The 24,927-nt window shown below is 39.8% G+C and overlaps 1 protein-coding gene across 5 annotated transcripts in view; it reads left to right on the top strand.

Moving 5' to 3' along the window:
• The window catches only part of rngtt (RNA guanylyltransferase and 5'-phosphatase), a 416,785-nt gene that overhangs the window by 103,670 nt on the left and 288,188 nt on the right, over nucleotides 1-24,927 (top strand). For all 5 annotated transcript variants that reach the window (XR_011953798.1, XM_072553724.1, XM_072553722.1 and 2 more), the window contains exons 9-10: nucleotides 17,402-17,537; nucleotides 21,542-21,613. Coding sequence is in view for 4 of the 5 variants with exons in the window: in XM_072553724.1 (XP_072409825.1) it covers nucleotides 17,402-17,537; nucleotides 21,542-21,613 (208 nt within the window). In the remaining variant the exon portion in view is untranslated. The remainder of the gene's footprint in view (nucleotides 1-17,401; nucleotides 17,538-21,541; nucleotides 21,614-24,927) is intronic.

Below are 24,927 nucleotides of genomic sequence, written 5' to 3'. Positions count from 1 at the left end.
GCTCTGACCTCCATAATCGTGAAGTTGTTCGAGAGGCTGGTCATGGACCACATCACCTTGAGTCTGTCAGCCCACCTCGATGCTTGACAATTTGTCTACTGACATAAGAGGTCCTCAGCAGACATCATTTAACCCATATTCATCCCTGGAGCACCTGGAAAACAAAGGCATCTGTGTCAGACTGCAGCTCCACCTTCAACATCATTATCTCCTCTAGATTAATTTCAAACCTCTGAGAGCCAGGTCTCGACTCTGTCCTCTGCAATTACATCCTCAGCTTCCATCCCCACAGATTGCAATCAGTGAAGATCGACAACAGCACCTCCTCCACGATAATACTCAACACTGGAGGCCTGTATACCCATGACTGTGTAGCCAAATTCCAGATGAACATCATCTGCAGGTTTGCTGTTGGCACCACCATGTAGGATGGATATCAAACAATGATAAGTCAGAATACAGGAAGGAGATAGAGGGCTTGGTGATGTGGTCCAATAAAAGCAAAATCTCTCTCAATGTTGGTGAAACTGAAGAACTGATGTGGAACGAAAGGAGGAGAACACGTCCCCATCTACATCAATGAAGCGGTGGTTGAGATTGTCACGTTCCTCGGCGTGACCCTGGACTTCTCACGTTGATGCAGTGGTCAAGAAGGCACAACAATGCCTCTTCTTCCACGGGTGGCTCAAGAAATTTGGCATGTCCATGAGGGGCCTCGTTAACATTTACAGATGCAGCATAGAAAGCATCCTGTCTGGGTGCATAATGGCCTGGTGCACCAACTGCTTGGTCCAGAATTGTGAAAACACGAGAGAAGGTTGTGTGTGCAGCCCAGATCATAGAAGCCAATCTCTCATCCATGGACTGCGTTTACAACTCTCATTGCAGCAGAGAGGCTACCAACATCATGAAAGACGCATCCCACACTGGTAATGTATCTCTTCTGTCAGACAGAGATACAGAAACTTGAACGCATGTACCAGCAGTTTTCAGAACATCTTTCCTGCCGTTATTAGACTGATGAATAGACTCTGTAATTTCAAATAATGTTGATTTTGTTAATGTTGATCTTGCCTTGTGCACGTCCTGTGAGGTGTAACCTGTGTGCCTCAATCTGTCCAAGTTTATTTCACCCTATGATCGGTATATCCTTGCTTGCTATGATCTGCCTGTACTGCTCATAAACAAAACTTTTCACTGTACTAAGGTACACGTGACAATAAATCAAATTAATCAATCATCATCAGCCACCAATGAGGTGCCAGAAGACTGGCTAATGTTGAGTCATTATTTAAGAAAGACTACATGGGAAAGCCAGGGAACTCCAGGCTGGTGAGCCTAATGTCAGTTGTGGGTAAGTTGTTGGAGGGGATTTTGAGATGTAGGATCTACATGCATATGGAAAGAGAAAGATTGATTAGGGCTAGTAAGCATGACTTTGTGCATAGTAAATTGTCTCTCACAAGTTTGAGTTTTTTTTTGAAGAGGTGAGCAAGAAGATCGATGAAGGCAGAATGGTGGATGTAGTCTACGTGGCCATTAGCAAGGTTTTCAACAAGATTCCGCATGGTAGACTGGTTAGTAAGGCTAAATCGCATTTAGAGACATAGATTCATAGAGACGTGCAGCATGGAAATCCCTTTGGTCCATCTCCTCCATACCGACCAGATATCCTAACCTAATCTAGTCCCATTTGCCAGTCTTGGCCCAAATGCTTCTCAAGCATTCATAATCATATACTCATCCAGATGCCTTTTAAATGCTGTAATTGTACCAGCTTCCACCACTTCCTCTGGCAGCTCATTCCACACACGCACCTTAGGTCCCTTTTATATATTTCCCTTCTCACCCTAAACCTATGCTGTCTAGTTCTGGACTCACCCACCCCAAGGAAAAAGACATTTGTCTATTTATTCTATCCATGCCCCTCATGATTTTATAAACCTCTATAAGGTCACCCCTCAGCCCTCAATGCTTCAGGGAATTCAGCCCCAGCCCATTCAACTTCTTCCTGTAACTCAAATCCTTCAACCCTGGCAAAATCCTTTTAAATTTCTTCTGAACCCTTTCAAGTTTCACAACATCCTTCCGTTGGAAGGAGATCAGAATTGCATGGAATATTCCAAAAGTGGCCTAACCAATGTGATGTATAGCTGCAACATGACCTCCCAACTCTTATACTCAATACTGTGAGCAACAAAGGAAAGTATACCAAATGTCTTCAGTATCTTATCTACCTGCGACTCTACTTTCAAGGAACTATGAGCCTGCATTCCAAGATCTCTTTTTCAGCAACACTCCCCAGGACCTTACCGTTAAATGTATAAGTCCTGCTCTGATTTGCTTCCCTAAAATGCACCACCTCACATTTATCTAAATTAAACTCCATCTGCCACTCCTCAGCCCATTGACCCATGTGATCAAGAACCCATTGTACTCTGAGGGAACTTTCTATGCTGTCCACTTCACCTCTAATTTTGATGTCATCTGCAAACTTACTAACTATACCTCCTATGTTCACAAGTAAATTATTTATGTAAATTATGAAAAGCAGTGGACCCAGCACCGATCCTTCCGGCACACCACTGGTCACAGGCCTCAGTCTGAAAAGCAACCCTCCACCACCACCCTCTGTCTTCTACCCTTGAGCAATTGGCTTGATGGTAGGTGACTGGTGGTGGTGGAAGGTTGTTTTTAGACTGGAGGTCTTTGACCTGGATGCGACAAGGATTGGTGCTGGGTCCACTGTGTTGTTTGGCATTTGTATATAACAATTTTTGGATGAGAATATAGGAAGAATAGTTAGTCCTTTTGCGGATGACACTAAAGTAGGTATTATAGTGTACAGTGAAGAAGGTAATCTAAGAGTACAATAGGATCTTGATCAACAGGACCAGTGGGCTAAGGAATGGAGTTTACTTCAGATAAATGTGAAGTGTTGCATTTTGGTCAGATAAACCAGGGTAGGATGTACACAGTTAATGCTTGACTGTTTGGGAATGTTGTTGAACAAAGAGATCTAGGGGTGCAAGTACATAATTCCTTGAAAATAGCATCACAGGTAGGCCATGTCAGTGAAGAAGGCATTTAGTATGCTTGCCTTCATCAGTCAGATCATTGACTAGCAGAGTTGGAATGTCATGTTACGCTTGTATGAAACATTGGTAAGGCCAGTTTTAAAGTTCTGCAGACAAATGTAGTCGCTTTGCTATCGAATCGATGTTACTAAAGTGGAAAAGGTGCAAAGCAAGTTTTACAAGGATGTTGCCAAGACTGGAAGGTTAGAGTTATAAGGAGGGGCTGGGACATTTTTCTCTAGAATGTAGGTAGCTGAGTGGGTGACCTTATGGAGGTTAATAAATCATGAGGGATAGAGGTTTGAGGTTAATAACCAAGGTCTTTTCAGTAGGGTAGGGAATTCCAAAACTAGAGGGCATAGGTTTGAGGTGGGAGGAGAAATATTTAAAAGGGACCCAAGGGACAACCTTTTCACAGAGTGGTGTGTGTATGAAACGTGCTGCCAGAGGAAGTGGTAGAGGTGAGTGCAATTACAACATTTAAAAGACTTTTGGACAGGTATGTGGATAGGAAAGGTTTAGAGGGATATGGGCCAAATGCGATTAATTCGGTTTAGGAAAGCTGGTTGGCATGGGCGAGTTGGGCTGAAGAATCATACAGCACAGAAACAGGCCCTATCTCTTCTAAGCTGCATGTGAGCTGTCACTCCAAGGGTCCATGTATGATGATCACTGTGTCAGTAGAAGTTGCTACTGTGCACAGACCTTGGAGGTTTCCACAGGCAAAAATGAAAATGAGCAAGAACGCTGTCTGTAACTCTCGATTTATTTCGTTGAGCATCAAGCATCAAAAATGTGACACAGCATTTCTGGCAGATGCTTGTTATATCTTTCACAGACGGTAACGCAGCATGTCAAAATTTGTTTCTGTCTGTTCTTTGACTAAATCATTTCAAGTGTCCAGCAAGACTACTTTTCTGTTGCATCTCATTCTTGTAGCAGCCTTATCATTCTGTTCAGATCAAGTATGACCAATTGCAATTGGAAAGATATTTTCAAAATAAGATTCTTTTTGTTATATCCAGAAGTGCTGTCACACACAACAAAATGACTTTCCCACCATCAAAATACAGTGACTTTTTTTTTTGTTTTTAAGTATTAACCACCATTAGTAATCATCTCTGCAGCAGTTAGAAATTTACATGCAAAGCCTGTTGTGGGCAGTGCGAACTTCAAAAGTAAAGGGGAGAGGTAGAGAGAGCGGGAAGGGGCTAAATTAAAATGAAGTTGGGTGGGGGGGATAAGGCATCTAGAACATTGATAGACATCACGTGCTCCCTCTCCAATGACACTCTGGCATGAACATCATTGCAGAAGAGGGGAGACAGTTGGCAGATACAACTCCCTCCACAGCCTGATGCCTGGACCTGTTTATAGCCAGCTTGACCTGGTCTAAGAGCAGACCTCTGCAGAAGGTCTTCCTCAAATCTGACCACACCCATCTGCATTAGATACCCAAAGATCAGGAGCATAGAGCTGACGTGCATTCAAAAACAGAACAAAAGATTTCTCAGACAACTGAAGAGTTGTGCAAATGTCAAATCAAATTATTGATGTAAAATTACATGTAATTCACCTAATTAATTCTGAAACAAACATATTTGAAAACTCCAGAAGCTTGACTGCCAATTTTGAATTCTTTCCTAATTTGCTTGATAATCGTTTCTTAAATCATTGGTGCACTCCCAAATGTAATTGGTGATCTGCATCATAAAGGTGCACAAATGTTTTCTATTTTAATGCAAATAGAACATTGTTGGGGCTGCCCTTAACTGAAAGTTACCTCACCGGAGAAGTGTCATTTGACCTACGGCGTATCTCTGTAATTTCTAAAGCTCCCCTCGATTCCTAATGCTTTCCTTGGGGCTGTAAAAATATTCCAGTCTCAAGTAAACTAGCCTGAAGAAATGCTGCTATAATGTCTATAGAATTATGATTTGAGAAAAGATTGTTAAAACAGCTAAACATGTTTAAAATTGCCTTCCTAGCCATAGGAGAGTCAATTTCAATCCCTCTTTTCCTCAAACATACCAAGCAGCCGCTAACTAGCAGCCGAGAATAGGCCTTATAAATAGTACCTTTTCCAAACGGATCCATCTGTGTGACAAAGCAGGTTGACTTCTATCTGAACTTATGAATTCTTCCCAGTGCTGGTAACTCTTAGTCAGCATTTTTTAAAATCATCCTATTATCCTTTCCTAATGGTAGCCACGAATGCCCCCTGTTCATGTGAAACTTTTATTCATTGCCTGAGAAATCTCTCCGTTAGCCGTGCTGATTTTAAGGGCTTATGATCGCTGTTACCTAAATCGGCAGTCAACACCATTTATAAGAAACCTTCTGTTGGCTTATTGAGTTTAAGAAGCAGTTGTTTAGATATGGTATATTCTTTAGTTAGATAAAGAAAGCATGCAACCATGACAATTGGCAATGGTTCACTGATACCAGAGGGCAAGCAGACTCTCGGTGTGAATGTTTCAGTCTTGTCAAAGTGGTGGGATTAGCATCCTGCTTGCTAGCTGAAGTGTTAGGGATTTCTTCCCTCAGTCTTTCTCTTCTTCTCCTTCTGGTTCGTCTTCCATCTCCTTGTGAGGACAACCTTCTGAGACCACCCGATGAGAACTCTACAAAATCTGCTTGATGAGAATTCTCAAGAACAGAACTTCTCTCTGTCCTGGCACTTCCTGTTATGTTATGTTTCTGTGGCAGCTAACGTGTGCTATATCCGAACCCTTTTAAACCAATGGCCATGTGACAACTACTCATGATGTTGGGATGATTGTTGTCCCCTTGCACACCCTCAACTGAGGGTTAGTTTGCAATTCTTCCTCTGAGCAAATATTTATTTTCGAAAACAATATACTTATGATAGTATATATTTGGTGCTAGATAAAAAGCTAATTCAATGGGCATTATGACTTCTGGGTTTTTTGAACTTTATTTTCAGAAGCTAGAGTTTTGAATAGTTAATTACTATTGTAATAGTTTTTAAATAAAATCTCATGCTATACAGTACATACCAAGAAAATTCAGTGTTTCAGAGACCCCAATTTTCAACATCAGCAAACTATCTGTGAAGCTACTTTAGGCAGATAATATCCATGTGAGTTTAACAATCACATTTTCATGATCAGTACATAAATTGGTTAATATTTACATCGCCCTTGCATCGTGCCTCTTTGATTCCAAATTAATAGGACTCATGGGAATGTGAAGTACATGGTGCTTCATCGTCAACATCCTCTCCTATGTACTCAGAGTCTCAAAATTCATAACTCATCTCTACTACTTGTGAGGAGTGTGCCTTTGTTGTTTAATTATTCTGAAAGTTTTCCTGCCATGCCCAATAAAATTCTCTAGCCTTTTCCATTCTTATGTCCTCTCTTAAAGTAAGCTATCTCACCAGATCTGAAATCAACCTCAAGCAGTCTGATGTAGTGTCTCAGGGGTCTCTTGTTTTTTTTTCTGGCGCTTCAGTTTTAATGAACTTTTTTTTTCAATAAGTAGCGCACTTGGCTTGATGTGGAAAGTAGAGCTAATTGTTTCTCCTTCCTTCTAGTACTGGAAGATTATCATATGATCGGTATTGAAGACAATTTTGTACTCTAGCCATATGCTGAATTGTATGGGATATATCCCTAGCCATGTGTTGGGAAAGTCTTGTATATACTGTTTGTTGCCAGTTTAGACAATTAATCCAGAAACCCAGTTAATAATCTGGGGACCTGGTTTTGAATCCTGCCAGATGGTGGAATTTGAATTCTATACTAATCTGGAGTTGAGAATCTGTTGATGACCATGAAACCATTGTCGATTGTCAAAAAAACCCATCTGGTTCATAGATGTCCTTCAGGGAAGGAAATCTGCCATCCTCACCTGATCTGGCTTACATGTGACTCCAGATACATTGCATTGTGGTAGACTCTCAACTGAAATCTGTAATGACTTAGCAAGCCACTCTGTTCAAAGGCAATTAGGGATGGGCAAGAAATGCTGGCCTGCCAGTGATGCACATGTCTCATGATTGAATAAAGAAAAAAAAGTACCTTGGTACAATGAAAAGTTTTGTTTTGCATGTATTACAGGCAGATCATACCACACAAAACGCATAGGGAAAAATAACAGAGCGAAGATTGCAGTATTACAACTGTAGAAAATGTGCACAGAAAATGAGATCAAGATTAAATTAAGATTTTGAGATGTCCATTCAGAAGTCTAATACCTGCGGGGGAAAAAGCTGTTCTTGCAACTACTTGTACATGTATACACACTTTTCGGAAGAGGGTGGAAGAGCTTACAACCGGGGTGTACGGGGTCTTTGACTATGTTCCTGAGACAGTGGGAAGTATAGATGGAGTCAATGAACGGAAGGCTGGTTTTCGTGATGGACTGGGCTGTGTTCACGACTCTGTAGTTTCTTGTGGTCTTGAGACAAGAATGTTGTAAAGAACTAGGACTCTATTTTTACTGTGTTTAAAACTCTCTGAATTTGTGTTACTAATAAATTGGTTTGTCCAATTTTTATCTTAATTTCTTCTTTTGCGATGTAAAATTCTATTTTCTTGTTGAGGTTGAAACAAAATCGACAATACCCATCTCATGAGAGACTACATCATTAAAGCCAAACCAAAACCTAGTTCTGAGAAAGGGTCGCTGGACTCGAAATGCCACCTTTGAATTCTCTTCACAGATGCTGGCAGTCCTGCTGAGCTTTTCCAGCAGATTCTGTTTTGACTATCAAATTTGAATTCAGTCTGGGATCTGACTTGTCCAGTAATAACATCAGCTTAGATCATAGCAAGATCCAGACACCTTTTTTCCTTATTGTTCGAAGACTTGCTCGCTAATAAAGCTATGTCACTCTGGATGACATCAGTAATTATGAATTGATGCAGTCTAGCAGTTTTACAGAGGAGAAACACTGTCTCTTTAAAGACTTTAATGAATTATCATCTATGAATGAAAGGTAGGTAAAAGCTTTTGTATATCTTTGACCCTATTTTGTCTGCTTTATCTAGAGTTTCTATATAATGTTGTAATCAATCAACACTGTAGCAGTCAGCTTGGAGTATGGCACTATTGAATGAATCGGCAGCTAGGTATCTATGGAATGACCTAGTTCTTTGTTACTATCGCAATATTTTCATACTGTTCAGCTTTATTTTCTTTGCCCTCAGAACCATTCGTTTCATCCGTTTCTTCAAATACTTATCTTTGGACAATTCCTGACATTGTGATATGAATTGCATGGAAGCATCATGCATTTCTAGGATTCAGTCTTGGTGGCTATCTCTCCAACCCTGCATTTGCCCTTTGAAAATTATTAAAACTTTGACCCTCTTTCCCTCAAAACATCTTTTAGTAACTCCATCTTATACAGGCACTTAAGGCAAGGCTGCCTTTGACTTTGAGAGTCAGTAGTTGTAAACTCTTCCACTCTCTGTATCCCTGCAGAACTCCCAACATGTCTTGTGGTGTAGTTGAAAATGATCATCTCCCAAAGTTGTTTTTTTATATAGCAGCAGCCAGTTGCCCAAAAAGAGAGCCCATTACCATAAATGTAAACACCTGTCAAAACCAAAAATCAATGGGCAGGATTTGTGCAGAATCTAATTGCTTAAAATTGCTTGTGGAATTTCTAAATTAAATTTCTTTAGCCTTTTACATAACATCTCAAACTCCATGATATAATCCTCCATGGACTGATTGCCCATCTTGTTAAATTGATCAAATATTGACTGTGCCTCATAGACTTCCAACAAATCATCCTTTCTGTAAACTCAGTCCATGATTCCTTTTAGAATTTCCAATAAATGCAAAATACTGCAATTGCTGGAAATCTAAAACAAACATAAACTCATCAGTTTCGGCAGCATGTGTAGAGAGACAAACAGAAGTAATGTTTTTTATTTGATGTGATTTATTGTCATGTGTACTTAAATACATGAAAAGTTTTGTTTATGAGCAGTAAGGCAGATCATAGTAAGCATACAGATAATGTGGTGAAAAAAGACAAGGACAAATGCATACAGATTACATTACATCAGGTGTGCGCTAAGCTAGATCAACATTAGTAAAATCAGCATTATTTGAAGTTAGAGATTCCATTCATCAATCTAATTACAGCATGGAAGGTAATGTTCTTGAACCTACTCATGTGTGTGTTCAAGTTACTTTTCTTCTGCCTGACAGAAGAGGACAGGAGAGTATTGCTGGTGTGGAATGGGTCTTTGATGGCGATTGCAGCCTTTCTGCAGCAACGAGTCATGAAAATGGAGTCATAGAATCATAGAGATGTACAGCTTGGAAACAGACTCTTCGGCCCAACCCGTCCATGCCGACCAGATATCCCAACCCAATCTAGTCCCACCTGCCAGCACCCAGCCTGTATCCCTCCAAACCCTTCCTATTCATATACCCATCCAAATGCCTCTTAAATGTTGCAATTGTATCAGCCTCCACCACATCCTCTGGCAGCTCATTCCGTGCACGTACCACCCTCTGCGTGAAAATGTTGCCCCTTAGGTCTCTTTTATATCTTTCCCCGTTCACCCTAAACCTATGCCCTCTAGTTCTGGGCTCCCTGACCCTAGGGAAAAAACTTTGCCTATTTATCCTATCCATACCCCTCATAATTTTGTAAACCTCTATAAGGTCACCCCTCAGCCTCCGACGCTCCAGGGAAAACAGCCCCAGCCTGTTCAGCCTCTCCCTGTAGCTCAAATCCTCCAACCCTGGCAACATCCTTGTAAATCTTTTCTAAACCCTTTCAAGTTTCACAACATCTTTCCGATAGGAAGGAGACCAGAATTGCACGCAATATTCCAACAGTGACCTAACCAATGTCCTGTACAGCCGCAATATGACCTCCCAACTCCTGTTCTCGATACTCTGACCAATAAAGGAAAGCATACCTAACGCTGCCTTCACTATCCTATCTACCTGGGACTCTACTTTCAAGGAGCTATGAACCTGCACTCCAAGGTCTCTTTGTTCAGCAACACTCCCTAGGACCTTACCATTAAGTGTATAAGTCCTGCTAAGATTTGCTTTCCCAAAATGTAGCACCGCACATTTATCTCAATTAAACTCCATCTGCCACTTCTCAGCCCATTGGCCCATCTGGTCCAGATCCTAAGGTAACCCTCTTTGCTGTCCACAACACCTCCAATTTTGGTGTCATCTGCAAACTTACTAACTGTACCTCTTATGCTCGCATCAAATCATTTATGTAAATGGCAAAAAGTAGAGGACCCAGCACCGATCCTTGTGGCACTCCACTGGTCACAGGCCTCCAGTCTGAAAAACACCCCTCCACCACCACCCTCTGTCTTCTACATTTGAGCCATCCATGGGTAGAAGATTGGCTTCTGTGATGGTCTGGGCTGCACACACAACCTTCTGTATTTTTTTATGGTCCTGGGCAGAGCAGTTGCTATACTAGGCCATTCTACACCCGGACAGTATGTTTTCAGTGGTTCATCTGTAAACGTTGATAAGGATCCTTGTGGACATGCCAAATTTCCTGAGTTGTCTGAGGAAGAAGAGGCATTGTTGTGCCTCCTTGACAATTTCATCTACTTGGGAAGGCGACAGGTTGTCAGTTATTGTCACTCTGAGGAACTTGACCCTCCATGTTCTCTCAAACTCAGCTCCGTTGATGAAGATGGGGTGTGTTCACCTCCGTTCTTCCTGAAGTCGGTGATCAGTTCTGTAGTTTTGCCGATGTTGAGAGATTCTTATCATTGCACCATGTCACCAAGCCCTCTATCTCCCTACTGTATTTTACCATGTCTTTATTTGATATCCATCCGACCACGGTTGTGTCTTTAGCAAACCTGTAGATGGCATTCATTCGGAATTTGGCAAAACAGTAGTGGGTGCACAGGGAGGATAATAGGGGGTGGAGAATGCACCCGGGGTGGGGTGGAAGCTCCAGCGTTAGTGCTATCGTGAAGAATGTGCAGTTGTCTATTTTCACTGTTTGCAGTTCTGACTCCCATATGACTCTTCTTCCAAGCTCAGAATCGGAATCTTCAATCCAAGTTTGGTATCTAGGTCTGTGACGTCCAGTTCCAAAAATACTTTATTCACACTTTTACTCCCTCCCTGATAAGGATAAAGCTAAAGCTATACTTGCTTCTTCATTAGAGAAGCAACCTGAGTTCATTTCTCCATCTTGTTTGTATTACTCCAGTTCTGAAAATGCCAGTGAATAACTTCAATTCATGATCCTACAATGTGATGCAGGCTTTTCACTTTAAAAAACCACCTGAAGCTTAGCTTCTGCCATACACAGGAATTACCTTCTGCATTCTCACCTGAAGAGACTACATTAATATGCTTTACCTTGTTTTATACAACAATATCCATATGTTGAATTAGGCAGCAGAAGAGTTCCACCAACTTGCAAATATTTTATTGTAGATCTTTCAAATAGTTCAAACATCAGATTCAGCCTTTTGCTTTTGGACTCTTTCCCTCTCTTGAAGTGCACCCTATTTGGGAAGAACTAAACTGTTTGGTTTTAAAAAGCAACATGTTCAGACATTTATGACACGTCTCTTAATATTTTGTTAGTTCTTGATATTTTTTAATCAACCTGTTCAGAGATGTTTTACATGCCTCTGGAGCACGTGGGAATTGAACGCGGGTTCAAGTTCAAACTGCTTTAGCTGTGCGTAAAGTACATACCCGAATAGGAACATATTCTGGCTCACAGTTCAGGATACTATCATTGCACCATCCTAACTCAATTTTTGGAAAAAAAAACACTGTTGTCCAGCATTGCTTTTGCATAGCACTGAATGTTTTTATTTCATGTTACCCATTTTTAACTTCTTTTCTCCATTCTCCAACTGTTGTGTAACCTGTATTTCAGAATCATTTACCAATTTATATGCAAAGCCAGTTTTGAACTGTGCAATGACAACAAAAGCGATGGACATGTAGGGAGAGGGGGCTAGAACTAAACTAAATTAAGGACTCAGCTTTTAAAAAAGACTTTCTAATAACTTGTTCAAAGATGTTATTATGCAATTCTGAAGCAGGTGGGACTTGAACCTATGTCTCCTGATCTCTGAGGTAGGAACACTACTGCTGCTATACAAGAAGCACAAATATTTTTAAATTTTGTAACCTGTTCAAAGAAGTTATGACAGCTGTCTTTTCCTTCTTTTTAAAAACAGTATGTTAACACTCATACATCGAGATTAGATTCAAGAGCTGTTGTGTTGGAGTTTGAACTTGTGCCTCCAGTGCAGTAACTTGGGTCTGATGAAGGCTCTTGACCCAAAATATTGACTTCTCCTCCTGATGCTGCCTGGCTTGCTGTGTTCTTCCAGCCTCCTGTTTGTCTACTTTGGGTCTCTAGTTCAATGAGATGGCCACAACACCACTACCGCTCCCCTAAACTGTGCTTTTGCTACTTTTCTAATCAACCTGTTCAGGGATCTTATTACACACCTCTGGGGCAGGTGTGACTTGAACCTAGGTAGGGTCACTACTGCTGCACCAAAAGAGCCTTCCCAACTCAACCTTTTGTTTTAATTGACCTATTCGGGTATGTACTTTACGCACAGCTAAAGCAGTTTGAACTTGAACCCATGCCTCCTGATTCAGAGGTAGTGATGCTACTATTGTGCTACATGAGGCCCCCCAACACCGCTCTCCCCCCAAGAAGTGTCCTTACATATAAATGAGAGGATTTATAGAAAAACGCTAATCACTAAATCACCCGTGATATTTTTTCCCATCTATTAACCCGATTTCCAATTGAAGAATGTATGTGCAAAGCCTTTTAAGAGCAATAGAAACCTTTAAAACGGAGAAGGGGTAGAGAGAGTAGGAGGAGGCCCAACTTTCTTGTTGTTTTTTAAAAATTTTCTCACCAAACTGTTATTTCAAATCTCTGCAGCAATACAACTTGAACCCAGGTCTCCTGGCTCAGAGGCAGTGACACTACCATGGAGCCACAAGAAACAATCCAAACCCAATTCTTTTTTTCATGTGTGGAAGAGTTATTGCACATGACTTTTCCAGCACTAAGTCATCCTGACTTCCAATTCAATTCTTCAGGTATTTTCTAAGCAACCTGTTGAGTTGTTATTGCTAGCCTCTGGAGCAGTTGGGACTTGAACCTGGGTCTTCTGGCTCAACCAACTTAATTTTTTTTTCTTTTAAACCCAGAAGCGCTATTTCGCACAACTGAACGATTCTGCCACCACCAAAGTCACTGAGTTTTTTTCCCCCCCTTTTTTGTTATTTAAAACTACCACTAGTAATCACTCATATAACCAATTGAATATTTATAAGCGTAATCCTTATGGGCAATGCAAGCAATCAAAAAATGAGGGGAAGGTAAGGAGAGAGAGAAGAGGCTAAATCAAAATGAATTTGGAGGGGGAGATAAAGCACTGTATCTCCCGTGGTGCCCACCCCTCTCTAAAGACATTGAGAGCATTGATGGACACCGCTTGCTTCCTCCCCAAGGACACTTCGGAACGCATGTTCTCAACTGAATCCTTAAATACGAAGCTCAGCGAGCATTACTTGGTCTCAATCAACTCTGGAGCTGATCTGTGTGAGCCTTAAAGGGATCTGCATTTCTAATAGACAGTTTTGTTGGCGTTTAATGCAACGACAGTGTAATTCAAAAATCATTCATGGTACAGAAGACCATGCTATAGCAGACATTTTGTCAGGAGAAAATATGATAGAAAGTGACTGTCAAGATAATATCACTGCTATGAAAATTCTTACTTAATGTAAGTGTTATTACTATGAGCACAGGATAAGACCAGCAATAAGAAATTTTGATTAAAAGATGAACTACCTCTTATAGCTTTTTTGGAAAGGTATGATAAATTTCATAATCTATAATTTTATAATCTAAATTTTATGATCAAGTTATTTGATAGCTTGAATTGTAAAACAGTTTAAATGTATTTTTGATTTGCCTTAGAAGTTTAAATAATGAATTCAAAACAGCATTTGTGAGAGATCATGCGATTTAAGCTGAATGACTGAAAGCTACCTGATGAGATATTGATGCTTATTTTTGTTCAAGTTTTGCTACCAGAGAAGGGTAAGCCATGATCCATGAGATAATTCCATTCAGAAGAAATGAAACATCCCAACAGATGGGCAGGTTTGTTTGTGGAAGTCTAAAGGCCATAAGACCTGGAAAGAAATCTTATGCGGTTTCAAAGAAGTCAGAGAATCGTCAGTGGTATAGTCTGTCTGTGTTAGTTAGAAATTTGAAACTGAAGTAAGACTGATACTTCACTGGAGTTGAATGCCTCTAAAGGATATTGCTGGAGAAAAATGGTTGAATTGTTCTTTTTGTTGTCAGTGATGAGATCTTTGCATATAGCTCTGTTTTTCTTTTGTGCAAGGAATATTAGATTTTAGATTAGATTACTTACAGTGTGGAAACAGGCCCTTTGGCCCAACAAGTCCACACCGACTCTCTGAAGAGCAACCCACCCAGACCCATTCCCCTACATTTACCCCTTCACCTAACACTAGGGGCAATTTAGCATGGCCAATTTACCTAACCTGCACATCTTTAGACTGTGGGAGGAAATCGGAGCACCCGGAGGAAACCCACGCAGACACGGGAATATGTGTTTATTTGTTAAAAGTACAATGGCATCCTCATGTGAAAATATTTAGTGACTGACCTCCACAGCAACCAAATAGCAAAAATAGAAGTTATTGTCTACCATGATCGGTTTAACTCTGAAACCAACTTGTTATGTATTACCATTAGCTAGGATCATAATAATTGTGACTTGTAAGCATGTTATATCTGTTGATCAGTAACAGCAATCAGGAGGAAATCTTCAATACCTTTGAATCATGATATTTCCTCAATGCATTTACAAAAACTGAATCCCACGTGTGTGGTTACCAATGAGCAATGGGACTTTGCTATAATAAGTGTAAGAACAATTTTTTGATGTTGGCAGCAGCAACTGTTCTTGTTTGTTGTAGAAATCACCTGTTCTTTTCTGAGCAAACATGATCAGTTTGGACTTAAGTATGGGGGATATGACCAAGAAGTTCATGGATGAGATGATAATTGGGTGGTAGATCGTGAGGAGGAATGTAGCAGAAGTGCAGGAAAGTATCAATGGACTGGTCAGCTGAGCAGAGCAGTGAGAAATAGAATGAACTTGGAAAGGGCAAACTAGTCAACGGGAATGAATAGCAGCACCTTGGAAATTACTTTGGTGTGCATATTGAAAGACCCCTGAAGGTAGCAGGGCAATTATATAAGGTGGATCAGACAGCATATGGGATGTTTGCCTTTATTAGATAAGGCATAGAATTCATGAGCCAGAAGGTTATGTTCCAACTGTATAAAACACTAGATGGGCCACAGTTAGAGTACTGTGTGCATTTCTGCTCATCATATTACAGGGAGGATGCGTTTATGCTCCAGAAGGTGCAGCAGAAATTTATCAAGATGTTGCCTGGGCTGGAGGGTCTGAAATATGAAGAAAGATTGGATAGCCTACAGTTGTTTTATCTGGAGCAGCAACATTTGAGAGAAGAATGTCAGTGAGAGGGTGGACAAGAAAGCAATAACGGTGGGGGGTGGGGGTGGGGGGGCGCAATAACAATAGTGCTTGGTAAAAGTTAGAAGAATTGAGCAGAAATCTTTTCACCTAGAGGGGGTGGGAGTCTGTAATTCTGTCTATAAGAGTGGTTAATTCAGAAACTCTCAGCTTATTTAAAGAAGCATTTAGATATTTACTCACATTGCCATTGTTTCCAGGGATACGGGTCAAATCCTGGAAAATGGGAATAGTACAGTCAGATCTTTGTTCACTAGTGCGGACGCGATGGGTCAGATGGTGGCCTCTTGTGCTGCAGCAATGTGTTGGTTTTACCATTAATATGTTGCAATTAATGTTTAAAACATATTTTTAAAAAAGTGTTGTATTAGAGGATATTGTGTAAGGCATTGCTGGAGTTGTAAATTTTCCCATTGTTCCCTTTATATCTTTGCGTATAACTTGAAAATTATAGAGCTGAATGAAATGTTAGATTTTAATTTCAGTGAATGCATTGGTTTAAATTTTAACAGCTGATTATAATTTTTCTAGTTTGTATACGGCAGTTTTAAAATGAATATTTGCATCTCCTACTATAAATGTCTGAGTTATTGGTAATGAGCCTGAGAGAATCCCAAACCGAGAATTAGCTTTCTGACATGTGAGGGTATGGGAAAATGGTGTACAAAAGTGCAATTGTGAGGTTGTATGTGTCCCAGTAATTAGACTGATTTCTGATTTGAGGGGGAGGTGACCAAGTGTTATGAATGATAGCTGAAATTGCATTAAGGCTGCAATCAACTGTGATTTTATTACAGAGTGGAGCAGTCTCAAAAGAACAAATTGCATACTTTATGCTGCTATTTCTTACGTTCATGCAATGAATGGATTTATGTTTGGTTGAAATGCTGGATGTGTAGAATTGCAGATGGTCTACTTCAGTGACATTGTAGGAAATTGACAGCAACATAGTATGCAGGATTGGGAAGATAGGAGCAGGAATAGGCCCTACAGTCCTTCAAACCTGCTCTGTCGTTCATCTAACTCCAGGGCCCTGTTTCTGCTTTCTTTTTCTCTGTACCATTTAGTCCCATATTTCCTAAGAACAGTATCTAATTCCCTTGAAGACCTTCAGTGTGTTGGCTTTAACCACTTCTTGTGATAGAAATTTCCACAGGCTGTCTATTGTTTGGGTGAAGAAATTTCTTCTGGTGATTTGATGAGCAAGAAACTGTGGCTTAAACAACTTACTTGAATGATTATCTATAAGTTCTGCTTTGGACAACAGGTAGCTGTTGATATAATAAAAAAGCTGCAGATGTTGGAGATCTGAAACAAAAACAGAAGTTGTACGAGAAACTCAGCAGGACTCTGAAGAGTCACCAGACTGGAAATGTTAACTTTGCTTTCTACTGAGTTTCTACTTTTGTTTTAAGTCATTTTTGATGTTGAGTATTTATTAACCCACTCATTCACCTGCACTTTTCTTTTTAAAGATGACTTAATGTGACAAATTTGCTGAATTGTTTTGAAACATAGCTGTATTTTTCCAAACAAAAGTTACTGAAATTACTTACACATAAACAAGAGTGTATTCTCATATAAGAGTGGAAGTAGCATTAAAACAAACCACTTGTGACAGTAATTAATTTTTAGTTTATTATTTTCAAATAATCCTGTTGATGTTCCTTTTTGAGCAATTTTGATGAAGTAGGAATGCTTTTAATCATTCAGAATACTGATGTGTATTGTTTGTTGCAGGTATATGATGCTTATTGATGGCAAGGATGAAGTGTACATGATTGACAGAGACAATTCAGTGTTTCATGTAGCAAACCTGGAGTTTCCTCTACGCAAAGATCTGCGTCTTCATTTGACTAGCACCCTTTTGGATGGGGTAAGAAAAGTTTTTGTTTTTTTTTGGAGACTCTTTTATTTTTGACAAAGGCACATTACTGTTGATTATTCCTTTTTGCCATTCATTTCCCTTAAGTGACAATGAAAGAAAGGACAGAGTTGAGAATGGGGTGCTGGAAAAGCACAGCAGGTCAGGCAGCATCTGAGGAGTAGGAGAATCGATGTTTCGGGCAAGAGCCCTTCAGCAAGAATGATTCCTAATGAAGGACTCTTGCCTGAAACATTGATTCTCCTGCTCCTCGGTTGCTGCCTGACCTGCTGTGCTTTTCAAGTACCCCACTCCCGACTGATCTCAAGCATCTGCAGTCTTCACTTTCTCCTCCGTGAGAAAAGGACAACCAGGTCATCTTGCTGATGAAATACTTCTGAAGTGTAGCTACAATTGTAGTGCAGGGAAATGTGAGCAAAGGAAGGTCCAACAAATATCAATGAGATTAATAACCTAGCAATCTGTTTTAGTGACCAAAAGCAAAATACTGTAGCTGCAAGAGATTTGAAATAAAAGCAGTAAGTGTTTTAGAAATTTCTTAGTGTCTGTGGAGAGAGAAACAAATTTCTGTCTTGAATCCAGTTTGACTTTTCTTTACATTTCATGAGAGGGGGATGACTGCTGAGTTTTATGCTGCTGGAAGAAGGTGAGGAAGACCAAGTAGAAGTAGTTCAAGGAAAGGTTATAGGGCTAGGGACCTTAGAGTTTAGAAATGTCATGGAATAAAAACTAAAGAGTGTTAATAGCTGTCATAAAGGGATAAAGCATTGTTCCAGTATAGCCCTATGCCCTCAAGAACTAGAGGGCATAGGTTTAGGGTGAAAGGGGAAGATATAAAAGAGACCTAAGGGGCAACTTTTTCACTTAGAGGGTGTACATGTATGGAATGAGCTGCCAGAGGAAGTGGTGAAGGCTAGAACAATTGCAACATTTAAAAGACATCTGGATGAATATATGAATAGCTGAAAATATGTTGCTGGAAAAGCACAGCAGGTCAGGCAACATCCAAGGAGCAGGAGAATCGACGTTTCAGGCATGAGCCCTTCTTCAGGAGATTCTCCTGCTCCTTGGATGCTGCCTGACCTGCTGCGCTTTTCCAGCAAGACATTTTCAGCTCTGATCTCCAGCATCTGCAGTCCTCACTTTCTCCTGGATATATGAATAGGAAGGGTTTGGAGGGATATGGGCAGGGTGCTGGCAGGTGGGACTAGATTGGGTTGGAATATCTGGTTGGCATGGACGGGTTGCACCCAAGGGTCTGTTTCCGTGCTGTACATCTCTATGACTCAATTACTCTAATTAGAATTAGGGCCTGTTTCCACATTATAGGGGTCCTTTGGCCCAACAAGTTCTCACTGACCCTCGAAAGAGTATCCCACACAGACCCATCATGCTACCCTATTACTCGACATTTCCCCTGACTAATGCACTTTACCTACACATCCCTGAACACTATGGGCAATTTAGCATGGACAAATCATCTAACCTGCACATCTTTGGACTGTGGGAGAAAACTGGAGCACCCGGAGGAAACCCACGCAGACCTGGGGAGAATGTGCAAAATCCACACAGGCTTGAATTGAACCCGGGTTCCTGGCACTGTGAGGCAGCAGTGCTAACCAGTGTGCTGCCCAAGGCAGAATAGCAGAATAATTATGTTTGGCAGAAAATAGAACATGAAAACAATGGTATATCAATATGTAGAACTGAGTTAATGGTCTGAAGTTGTTGAACTCAGTGTTGAGTCTAGAATGCTGTGAAGTGCATAATTAGAAGAGTAAGTGCATTTTCTCAAACTTGCATTGAGTTTCATTAGAACACTGTAGCAAGCCTAGGATAGAAATTGGAATATGAGAACACAATGTTAAGAAATGGCAAGCGACGAGACGGTGAGGGGTCATGCTTGCAGATTGAGCAGAAGCAATCACCCAATCTGTATTTAGTCTCCCCACTGTAGAGGAGACCAGTATTAAGCAGTATCACTGTTCCATCTGTTTCTTCACTTTCAAAGAAGAATCATATTGGGCTTGAAATGTCAACTCTGTTTCTCTCCATGTTACTGCCAGGCAATCTGTCTATGAGGTTGCTGGAGGGATGGCTTTTGATTTGGATGCTCAGGTCATCCTACTCTGGCTTGAACCTTGTGATGGGAGCACCACCACTGTATCAAGTTTGGCACCTAAAATATTTTAATTTGATCCAGATCCCTCCTGCATAATGCTTAATTTTCTCATTTTTAAATTAGCTTTTGTCAGATACATATTTTTGCATCAATCTTTCATTAATGACATTTAGAAGCAATTAAAGAAGATGTGCACTTTTATTTGAAGAGTTAGGCGAGAAAATTAGATTGAATAAAAACATAGCTAGACAAAACTCTTTTACTCTGAGTCGTCAAGCTGAAACCAATGTTCTCTGACTTTTGTGCAGGCTTGAAGTGCAAACTTTATAACTACAGTGAAGAATACCATGCAGTTCACTGTTTGCCAATTAGATGCGGTGTAACTGAAGTTTGGGCTCAATTGGAAGGCTGACAAAATTGAAATGTCATCGTGATCAATGCGACTGTCAATTTGTGTGGGGTGTAAGCATGCTGTAGCTACTGGCTTGTGTATTACTGGAAATGAATCTAATATGTGAACAGCAGCAGGTGGCACAGATGGAATGGCTGTTGAATCTGACCCTTTCCAAAAATCACTGCACTAATGTTTGTAATAACTGCAGAGAATGTAAAGCCAGCATTACAAATAGAGAAACTTAAACTTTTCTTTCTTGATTTAATTCTTCCAATTGTGTGGATATTGGTATTCTAGTCTATTGTTCCTTGGTATAAATTTTTGCATATTCAAGGGGGAAATATTTTTTGCCTATGTTATAATAGTAATCAAATTTTCAGACTTTTATTGGGACCAGTCTGGGTCCATGAGCTGCTTGCTTTGCCCTTGATGTTTTTTTCAGTTTGTATTTAGAAGAAGTGCATAATGCAGGTCCAGTTGTACACTAGTTGAAACACCTGGATGCAGTGTTATGAAGCAATAGGTTGCAGGTTTAGTCTCCTACTCTGCTAATGTATGTGTCAGAGGGGTTAAAGACTATTTCTAGAAGAGAGGGCATTGATTTGTTGTTTATAACCCATACTTGTGTTGATGGAAGATGAATGCAAGATTTAGTGAAATCTGTGAAATCCTTTCTGGGATATTTGAAGAATGCACGGTTTTCTCTTTTTAATTAATGTTGTTAGCAGCTGTATAGAAGAATAGAAGTACGATGAGAATGCTGTATGTTGAAATTCTTAGTAAGAACAGTTCGGGCTGAATTTCATATTGATCATTTTACAATGCCAACACTTACAAGTACTTTAGGTTTCCAGTGTTTTGCAACTAGCAAAAGCATAGACAAACTCACAAATAGCTTTATTTACTAATTACTGGATTGACATGATAGTAACAGCACAAACGGAGAATCACATTACTGAAGTGTAAAGCTGGGCATTAGTAGCATGAGAAAGCTATTTGTGTTGTACTACAATGCTGTTACCTCCACATTAGGCTAATGAAGAATGACCACCCAGTGACAAATGTAACTGCATAACTTATAAAATTTATTAATATTAAGCTGATCGATATATTCACATTTGCAAGCAATTCTGAATTACAGTGACCTGTTACAACTTAATGATGAAGTGCCTGTGTTCCCTTGCTGTATTTTAAGAGCTTGTGTTTAAATAAGTGAGTGGAAGACAGAGTTTTTGATTTAGACAGCTATTGCTCAACCTAATATTGAGTACTAGAAAATAATGTGTGTATTTATGTTGTGAGGGGATGTGGTATATTCAGTGTCATTTGTTCTGTGCTGGTTTGAGTTCATGGAAATTCAATATTGTAACCTGAGTGTAATGTAAGTAACAAGCAAGTAATTATTGTTTGAACATTTGTCTACCAGTTCTCTAAATATAAAGAAGTCAAATTGACTTATTTATCTTTTTATATTTCTAGGAAATGATCATTGACAAAGTAGATGGAAAACCTGTTCCTCGGTATTTGATTTATGACATAGTAAAGTTTAGTGTAAGTACCAATTTTTAAATGTATTGTCGTTCCTTTGATGCCACTATTATTTAATTTCTGCCCATGTGGTCGGTCGACAGAATTCAATTAAGATTTATATGTTGAGCTCTAATGAGTGGAACATAATGTGAATTTCAAGTTTGAAAATCATTTGAAGTGCATAAAATGTGCTTCATGTCTTTCAGTGCTTTTGTTTTACCTTTTGTGTATACAAGCAAGAACATTTAGCTGAAACATTAAAATTTAATGTTCCACAAAGACTAATCCCAGCCTGAAAGACTTCCTTGCAAAGATGGGTACTGCGCATGATCACTGCATTTAGAAGTGCCTTAAGTTGAATTATCTGTTGTGCTGTTTTTCAAACAACCTTTTTTCTAAACATAACTTTTAATTTTGAGGCCTGACAGTGATACAGATTGTAGAGGACAGTGGCTCAAGGGAGGGATATAATATTGACCTTGAGGTGATTGAGGACTGGTTGTGATTGTGATGGTCAGCATTATTAGTTAATTAAGCCTCATCTCATTGGAAATTACTTGATGAAGGCAAGAGCTTTAGCTATATTTTCATCAGACATCAATTTTGGACTTCAAAGATCAAAACTGACTTTGCTCACTGGTATTGATGAGATGCTTTTTTTAAACATCATTTGATGAGCAATCATTTTTAAAATACTGTGATTAGTACAAGTCAGATAATTCAAACATGAAACATGTGCTAAAATTGTTTTTGCTGGTGGTGTATTTATAACTACTGTAGCATTCTTAAATTTTAAAAATTACTTGTAGGCTGTGGGCATCGTTAGCTGGCCAGCATTTATTGCCTTTCCCAGTTGCCCTTAAGAAAGTGGTGGTGAGCTGCCTCCCTTAAACTGCTGCAGGTTGACCCACAATGCCCTTGGGGATGGAATTCCAGGATTCAGACCCAGCGACAATGAAGGAATGGTGATATATTTCCAAACCAAGTGTTGAATGGCTTGAAGGGAAACATGCAGGTGGTAATATTTGAACCAAGGCTGTAACGAAGGCAGGAGCTGAGTGGCATGGGCAGAACTCAAACTGGGCATCACTGAGCAGGTTATTACTGAGCAGGTGTTTGCTAGCACTGTTGATGACACTTTCCATCACTTTACTTATAATTGAAAGTAGCCTGTGGGGATGGTAGTTGGCTGGGTTGGATGTTTCCTGCTTTTTTGTGTACAGGACAATTTTTCACATTGTTGAGTAGATGCCAGTGTTGTAACCATACTGGAACAGCTTGGCTAGGGGAACGACAAGTTCTGCAACACAAATCTTCAGTACTATTGCCGGAATGTTGTCAAGGCATATGGCCGTTGCAGTATCCAGTGTCTCTGCCTGTTTCCTGACATCACATGGAGTGAACTGAATTGGCTGAAGAATAGTATCTGTCATGCTGGGGACCATTGGAGGAGGCTGAGATGGGTCATTCTTTGGCACTTCTGACTAAAGATTGCTGTGACTGCTTCAGCCTTACTGTTTGGACTGTTGCGCTGGGGATATTTGTGGAGCCACTGCCTCCTCCAGTGAATTGTTTAATTGTCTACCACTATTCACTACTGGATGTGGCAGCACTGCTTAGGCTTAATCTGTTGGTTGTGGAATCTTTTAGTTCTGTCTGTCACTTGTTGCTTATGCTGTTTGGCATCCAAATAGCCTTGTTTGGTAGCGTCATGAGTTTGACACCTCATTTTTAGTTATGCCTGATGCTGCTCCTGGTATTCCTTCTTGCACTTTCTCTTGAATCAGGGTTGATCCCATGCTTGATGGTAATATCGATTGTATAATATACTAGGCCATGAAGTCACAGATTGTGTTGGATTACAATTTTGCTTCTGTTGATGACCCACAGCGCGTCATCGATGCCCAATCCTGAAGTGCCAGATCTTTTTCAAGTCTGTCCCATTTAGCTCAGTGATAATGCTATGCAGCATGTTGGAGGATACTCTTAATGTATGCCAATATTTTACAAAACTACCCACTCAGTGATAGCTTTGAAATATACATAAATTCAGTAATTAATCAGAAAAAAAGTCTTAGGCTGTTTTAGTTGCTATTTGATTCAGTGATGCTTCTGCAGCCATCTAGATTTAATTAACATTTTGAAATGGACATCTCCGAGATATTCATAAGTACGTGAACGACTGGAGTTGAAAAAGTATCTTCTGTTGTTGCCAGAGGTTTAGATTATGAATGATGGATGTAAGAAAGTGAAGAATGCGTGTTGTAGAGTCATAGATTCATAGATTTCTACAGCACGGAGACAGGCCCTTTGGCCCAAATTGGTCCAGGCTGACCAAAATGTCCATCAACCCTAACCTCATTTCCCTGCACTTGGCCCATACCCTTTTAAACCTTTCCTATCCATGTATTTGTCCAAATGCCTTTTGACTGTTGTTAATGTTGGTGATTTTTACTGTAGATCATAGTAGAGCACTATTTATATTGACACTTTGGAAGAAAAATACTACAAATTTGCAAATCTGAAAGCAAAACAATGTTGGGCAACTTGTCAGGCAACATCTGTGACCAGAAAAAAACAGACTTATTGCCTCAGATAGCTTTTTGTCTAAAACATCAACTCTGATTCTCACTGCACCATGACAGCCAGATCTGCTGAGTATTTCCATAATTTTCTGTTTTTATTTCGTTTTGGTGATTTATTTGTATACTGTAAAGCTAGTGCCTGTGAATTAGCTTCACAATATCTATGAATACGGCCTGAAGAGTGTAACCAGGATAAGTGAGGTAGAATGAACAGTGTAAACAATAAAATCTGGTTCATCAACACTGGATTAAAATGTCATCATGCTTAGGTTTGTCATTATGATACCGAGCAAAGCTTTGTGCTTGAATAGTGCAATGTTTTGTTTTTATGTCCCAATAAATGAGGTAAATTTAAGGAAGACTGCATCAAAGAAGTTTGCAAGGAAACTATTATATTAGTTCTAATAGTATTTTGGAAGTCTTTGTTGATGAGACAAATTAATGCAATTCCCTATTATAATGGTATTTTGTATGTACATATATTAAGTAAACTGTATCGATTCAAGAACACGGCTCACGACATCTTCCTGGGTGCAATTACAAATGGGCAATCAATGAGATAAATGTGCATATCTCTTTGCTCTTGATCATACTCAGTGAAAATTTTTTTTAGCTCTTTGGATTCTCCTCTTATGGTGCGCTCTGTTTCTGTCTGAATTATAGGCAGCAGCTATGCTGTTGTCAAAATAGCTTTAAAAAAATTTTGTCCCTAATTATGGGGAAAGATTTTTGTTTCTGTTTGGTACCACT

This window comes from Chiloscyllium punctatum, chromosome 3 (assembly GCF_047496795.1).
Source record: "Chiloscyllium punctatum isolate Juve2018m chromosome 3, sChiPun1.3, whole genome shotgun sequence".
Lineage (NCBI taxonomy): Eukaryota > Metazoa > Chordata > Chondrichthyes > Orectolobiformes > Hemiscylliidae > Chiloscyllium > Chiloscyllium punctatum.
The sequence above is the reverse complement of the archived record's forward strand: the minus strand, read 5'-3'. Positions and strand labels throughout refer to the sequence as shown.